This window comes from Camarhynchus parvulus, chromosome 11 (genome assembly GCF_901933205.1).
Source record: "Camarhynchus parvulus chromosome 11, STF_HiC, whole genome shotgun sequence".
NCBI classification, from domain to species: Eukaryota; Metazoa; Chordata; class Aves; order Passeriformes; family Thraupidae; genus Camarhynchus; species Camarhynchus parvulus.
In genome coordinates, this window is record NC_044581.1 from 11805001 (window position 1) to 11812294 (window position 7294).

General features: G+C 41.0%; 1 protein-coding gene across 2 annotated transcripts in view; it reads left to right on the forward strand.

Annotated features, from left to right (window-relative positions):
- The window catches only part of SALL1 (spalt like transcription factor 1), a 22627-nt gene extending 16335 nt beyond the window's left edge, over nt 1–6292 (forward strand). For both annotated transcript variants that reach the window (XM_030956037.1, XM_030956036.1), the window contains 2 exons: nt 333–3742; nt 4780–6292. In XM_030956037.1, coding sequence (XP_030811897.1) covers nt 333–3742; nt 4780–5220 — 3851 coding nt within the window. In that variant the 3' untranslated portion in view covers nt 5221–6292. The remainder of the gene's footprint in view (nt 1–332; nt 3743–4779) is intronic.
- Nucleotides 6293–7294: the final 1002 nt, after the last annotated feature.

Consider the following 7294-nt stretch of genomic DNA (forward strand, 5'->3'; position numbering starts at 1 on the left):
GACAATAAGCAGTATGAATTATTGGAAATCAATACTTTGCTATGGAATTTCATTATGCTCCAATGCCTTCAGTTCATAGTATTTTATATTTTGATGGATTATCTGAAGCAAATGATAATCTAAGACACAGGGATTGATAAAACTCCCTTGTACAGTTTTAAATGGTGCTTTTGACTTATTTTTGTGAAGTAGGAATATTGATCTATTTTCATGTGCAATCTTACTCTGTTTTAGAGTGGTAGATAAAACCAGTAATTTTAAATAAAATGTCCTGCAGATTTTTTTTTGTATTTACTGGTTGGTTCCTAATCCATCATCTTTTGATGTTTTAGGAGACACAGAAAAGGGTCAAGCAAATCGAACCACTAAGAACAAGGACGCCCATGTCTGTGGCAGGTGCTGTGCTGAGTTCTTTGAATTATCAGATCTCCTGCAACACAAGAAGAATTGTACTAAAAATCAATTAGTTTTAATTGTGAATGAAAATCCAGCTTCTCCTTCTGAAACCTTCCCTCCTAGTTCCCCTTCTGATAATCCTGATGAACAGATGAATGACACAGTTAATAACACAGATCAAGTAGACTGCAGTGACCTTTCAGAGCATAACAAACTTGACAGGGAAGAATCCATGGATGTGGAGGCTTCCAGCATTAACAATAGCAGTAGCAGTTCCAAGAGTGTCAACAATAGTATTACAAGCAGTAACAGCTCCACAATGGGTACCTCAGCTGTAACAACCTCTCTACCTCACATAGGGGATCTGACAACACTAGGCAACTTTTCAGTGATAAATAGTAATGTAATAATTGAAAACCTGCAGAGTACTAAAGTGGCAGTAGCACAGTTCTCACAGGAGGCAAGATGTAACGGGGCATCGAGCACTAAACTCGCTGTCCCTGCCCTGATGGAGCAACTGTTGGCATTGCAGCAGCAGCAGATCCATCAGTTGCAACTGATTGAACAAATTCGTCACCAAATATTGTTGTTGGCTACCCAAAATACAGACATGCCAACATCTTCTAGCCCTTCTCAAGGTACTTTACGAACATCTGCCAACCCCTTGTCCACATTAAGTTCCCATTTATCCCAGCAGCTGGCTGCAGCAGCTGGATTAGCACAAAGCCTTGCTAGTCAATCTGCCAGCATCAGTGGTGTGAAACAGCTACCCCCTATACAGCTACCTCAGAGCAACCCTGGCAACACTCTAATTCCATCCAATAGTGGCTCTTCTCCAAATATTAACATATTGGCAGCAGCAGTTACAACACCGTCCTCAGAAAAAGTGGCTTCAACTCTTGGTGGCTCACAGCTCACCAACCCACCAGTATCAGCATCATCTTCACCAGCTTTTGCAATAAGCAGTTTATTAAGTCCTGCATCTAATCCACTTCTACCTCAGCCCACCCCTAGTAACTCTGTTTTCTCCAGTCCCTTGTCCAATATTGGAACACCTGCAGAGGATTTAAACTCCTTGACTGCCTTGGCACAGCAAAGAAAAAGCAAGCCACCAAATGTAACTGCATTTGAAGCAAAAAGTAATTCAGATGAGGCATTCTTTAAGCATAAATGCAGGTTCTGTGCTAAAGTGTTTGGGAGTGACAGTGCCTTGCAGATTCATTTGCGTTCTCACACTGGCGAGAGGCCATTTAAATGCAACATATGTGGAAACAGGTTCTCCACAAAGGGAAACTTAAAAGTCCACTTTCAGCGTCACAAAGAAAAATACCCTCATATTCAAATGAATCCATACCCAGTGCCAGAGCATTTGGACAATATTCCTACAAGCACGGGTATTCCTTATGGGATGTCTATACCACCAGAGAAACCTGTCACAAGCTGGCTGGACAGCAAGCCAGTCCTCTCCACCCTAACAACTTCTGTTGGCCTGCCACTCCCACCAACAATTCCAAGCTTGACCCCATTCATCAAAACTGAGGAGCCTCAGCCGATTCCCATTAGCCATCCTTCTGCTAGCCCTCCCTGCTCTGTCAAGAGTGACTCGGGAACAGCTGACCCCACATCAAAAATTTCCAATGGACTTTCTGATGAGGTAGAGGCTGGAGCGTTGCCTACCTCAAATGGCAAAACGGAAGAAAACCCTCAAAACTCAAGCACCATCACTAACATGAGCAGCTCTGTGAGCTCCCCAGCAGCAGACTCGGGCTCCAGCGGTGTCGCCACTTTTACAAATCCACTGATGCCTCTCATGTCAGAGCAATTTAAGGCAAAGTTTCCATTTGGAGGACTATTGGATTCAACGCCAGCATCTGAAACATCAAAATTGCAGCAGCTTGTAGAAAACATTGACAAAAAGGCAACTGATCCTAACGAGTGCATCATTTGCCATCGAGTTCTCAGTTGCCAGAGCGCACTGAAAATGCATTATCGCACCCATACTGGAGAGAGGCCATTCAAATGTAAAATCTGTGGTCGTGCTTTCACTACTAAGGGCAACTTAAAGACTCACTACAGTGTCCATCGTGCCATGCCCCCGCTGAGAGTGCAACATTCTTGCCCAATCTGCCAGAAAAAATTCACAAACGCTGTTGTGCTGCAGCAGCATATCCGAATGCACATGGGAGGACAGATCCCAAACACCCCAGTGACAGAAAACTATCCTGAGTCAATGGAATCAGATACGGGATCTTTTGATGATAAGAATTTTGATGACATAGACAACTTCTCAGATGAGAATATGGAAGACTGTCCTGACAGCAGCGTGCCAGATACACCTAAATCCGTGGATGCATCACAAGACAGCTTGTCTTCTTCCCCTCTGCCCCTGGAAATGTCAAGTATTGCTGCTCTGGAAAATCAGATGAAGATGATCAATGCCGGCCTTGCTGAACAACTTCAGGCAAGCCTGAAGTCAGTAGAAAATGGGTCAGTGGAAGGGGACGTTTTAACTAATGATTCGTCGTCTGTGGGTGGCGATATGGAAAGCCAAAGTGCTGGAAGCCCTGCTGTCTCAGAGTCTACCTCTTCCATGCAGGCCTTGTCCCCATCCAACAGCACTAATGATTACCACAAGTCACCAAGTATTGAAGAGAAACCATTAAGAGCTTTACCAAGTGAGTTTGCCAACGGTTTGTCTCCAACCCCTGCTAACAGTGGTGCTTTGGATTTGACGTCTAGTAACACTGATAAAATGATTAAAGAAGAGTCCCTGAGTATGCTCTTTCCTTTCAGAGATAGAGGTAAATTTAAAAACACTGCATGTGACATTTGTGGCAAAACGTTTGCTTGTCAGAGTGCCTTGGACATTCATTACAGAAGTCATACCAAAGAGAGACCATTTATTTGCACAGTTTGCAATCGTGGCTTTTCCACAAAGGGTAATTTGAAGCAGCATATGTTGACACATCAAATGCGAGATCTACCATCACAGCTTTTTGAGCCCAACTCCAGCATCGGCCCCAATCAGAACTCTTCAGTGATGCCCGCGAACACTCTGTCATCGCTCATAAAGACCGAGGTTAACGGCTTTGTGCATGGCTCTCCTCAGGACAGCAAAGAAGCCTCCTCTGGTCTAGTTGCTTCGGGGCCACTGTCCTCTGCCACGTCCCCTGTGCTGCTCCCTGCTCTCCCCAGAAGAACTCCAAAACAGCACTACTGCAACACGTGTGGGAAAACGTTTTCTTCTTCCAGTGCTCTGCAGATCCATGAAAGGACACACACTGGTGAGAAACCTTTTGCCTGCACTATATGTGGAAGAGCATTCACAACAAAAGGCAATCTGAAGGTACTTTTTTCCTCTTATTGTCCTTTGATTTCATTTTCTCCTTGCTGGGGGTTTTTGATTTTTGACACCTATTAGTGTTGCAGCAGTGGTACCTTGGGTGTTTATGCTGTGACTCTGTGTTTAGTCAGCTCCAGTAGACCTAGATGGCCTCTTGTTGAGTGCTCGTGTTGGCAGCAAGTCTGAGGCATGAGCTGTTTTGATTTAATTAAAATTCATCTACCAGCAAGGCCTGTCTATGCAGAGTGTGAAACAGAACAGCCAAATGATGGTAAGGAGTATTAATTAACAGAGAAATGCATTTTGTAACTCACACACCTCTTCAAGAAGTGAAAGGCTCTTGAATGTGATGTTTTTCATAACTATCGTGTAAGATGAGTGTTTAAAAAAACTATTAACATAATTCTGGAAATAATGGGCATTACTTTAATTGATTATATAACTAACATTTCCTACTGATATGTGTTTGAAAAAGCAAATATACTCAAGTTTTAGGACACCAGTTGAGCACTTTACTGTGTACATTTTTCTGTTGACAGAGTATTTCTCTAGAGGTTGCTGCCAGTAATGTGAGATGAATAATTACTTTCAGGCCATTCTGTCTATGCACAAGGCCCTCCGATGAGCAATCAGTAAAGGATACTTTCTGCCTGTCTGAAAAGGACCTTTATAGGGTAAAGGGTGTCAAATACAATACTTACCATTGCAATGAAAGTGGACATAGCAATTCTAGCCCTGAAAGCAGCAATTGACAGAATAATGCAAAGTCATTATAAACTAAATACATGTAATAAAAAAAGAGTAAGAAGCAATGCATTGTTCAGCAGGAGAACAGGTTATTCTGGGTAATGGTGATGGGCTAACCTAGAAGTAGTGTATTATTCCAGAGCCCTGTATCCTCTATCTTTAATGCCATTCATTGTGTAACAAGACTGGACATGTTCACGGACTTCTGCCTTCTCTCTGATCAAAATAAGTTTGAAATTCCTGTCAACCTCTATTTTTGTTTTTTGTTTGTTTCTTCCTTTCTTTGTTTCCAGGTTCACATGGGCACTCACATGTGGAACAGTACTCCTGCAAGACGAGGCAGACGACTTTCTGTAGATGGCCCCATGACATTCCTAGGAGGCAATCCTGTGAAGTTCCCAGAAATGTTTCAGAAGGATTTGGCTGCACGGTCAGGGAATGGAGACCCGTCCAGCTTCTGGAACCAGTATGCAGCTGCACTCTCCAATGGCTTGGCCATGAAGACCAACGAGATCTCGGTCATCCAGAATGGGGGCATCCCTCCAGCACCGGGGGGCCTGGGCAATGGTGGCAGCTCTCCCATCAGTGGCTTGACAGGAAGCCTGGAGAAGCTCCAGAATTCAGAACCCAACGCACCTCTAGCTGGTCTGGAGAAAATGGCAAGCAATGAAAATGGGACTAACTTCCGTTTCACGCGTTTCGTGGAGGACAACAAAGAAATTGTAACAAATTAGGAAAAAGAACTCCGTAAATAACATTCCTGCAAATAGTGCAACCTAGGGTTGCTTTTTTCAAGCTGCAGGCTACAACATTACAAAGACTTTGTTTTGTACCATGTTCTACTTCTAGAGTTCTAAGAGAGCTTATTTATTAGTGATATAACCTTGCTTTGCAAACAAATGCAAGCATTAACTTTGGTCTCCCGTATTTTGAACTAAATACTAATCGACTAGAGTGCTGTAAACTTGCTGTAACATTTATGGCAGTTGCAAGTCTGTTCTGCTAGGTGATCTTATTCTGGCATTAACTTATTTTCTATATCCAGTTTAACACAAACTCTGGTATTGATGCGATGCCTCAGTGATGCATTAGATCTCTAATAAAAATCTGTATATAAATGTACACTTTGATCCTGCTGGAAACTTTATCAGCAAACACATTGTCTAATTTTTCCAGACAGAATTAAGAAAAAGACTGAGAGAATATAGACTGAACAGTGTGGGTCCTTTACACAGCTCAGTTTTTGATTTTTATTATAAAATTAAAACTGCTTTAATTTTTGTAGGTTTAACATTTTCTGTTTTGAACTGTTATTTGTATTGTGCTTTTTACTTGAGTCGTCTTAAATGTTAATACATTTCTGTACAGTAATAAGCACGCGGATTATTAGAGAAGATACTGAAGTGTTGTTTTGGTAGTTGAAACTGAGACGTAACATTTTGCCTTGTAGGTATATTCATTATAGAAAATGTGCTGGACTTTCACAATGCTGCTAAGTATGGCATCTTGAACAACTTCCGTGGACAACTATAGATGCTCCTGTATATACAATAAGACATCACTTTCATTAAAATGTACATATGTTCCTTACAAGACCAAGCCCTACTCCTTGACCAAGGGAACAAGTATAGTGTTTGTTTATTTTGTATTAGGCATTGGGGGGGACAGGGGGAACCTTGGACTGTTACATGCACTTTCTCGGAAAGTTGAAAGGAAAAGAGGTCCAGTTTCTTTAACATTTAATACTTACTAACAGCAGAGATACTGTAATTTTACTCGAGTAATCAAATACATTTTTGCAACAGATAAAAAATTCGCTGTCTCTGTGTTTTTAAAGTGTACTTGTACTTAGTAATCACTTTGTATTATTTAGCCTTTCCCTTGGTTAACATGAACTGTCCAGGTTGTATGTGCGTGTTTATATCTGTAAGTATGGATATACATATGTGTATTGCATATTAATTGCTAGTATATTTTTCATACCCCCAATAGTGAGAAATTTCTCCTTAACTATTCAACTCCTCCTTCTCATAAAATTGTAGATATTTTGGCATTTTTAATTTGTTTATTAAAAAAAATGCTGCTAGCAAAGACCTTATTGAGCCTAGGTAAGTTTCCTTTGAAGGAAATAATTTATTATGTTTAAGGCTTGATTTGGTTCAAATGCTTTATATTTGATATTAATTTTATTTTATGAGATTGTATGTTTGTGGCATGCTTACGCTGCTATACCTGTGTTAAGATGTCCACTTGCAAGCCTCCATATACTATGTGGGGTTTATAACTTGATTGTAAAAAAACATACCAAACAAAACCCAATTGCTTTGGCCTTGCACATGATTTGGCTTCCCTTAAAAACCTGCCATGATCATTAACCTCAATGGGAGTTTGTCAAACATAATTCAGTCCAATATTTTCACCCAGTAGAGATTCATCTCTTTACAATTTATGAAAAATAAATCAGATTGGCTGCCTTCAAATTATGCCTTCAAAACCACCTACAGGCATAGCCAATTTTGTGTCCATGTGACTATTTTTTTTTAAACAATTCAAAAATTCAGGTGTTTTGTGTTACAGGATTATTTTTCAGGATCACTGTGGAGGGGAGTTTCCCACCTTTTTAAACAAGAAATGATCACTTAACTCTTCCCATAGCCTGAGTTGCAAATCGGGCATTAGAGAGGATTTACAACTGAAGAGCTGGGGCGAGAAATGCTTTTCTTGAGGACTTTTCCCCTCCCTATGATTGTGAATCCTGCATATTAACGCTGTAGTCTGGATACCTCTTGGACTTCATGTCTTTAGGAC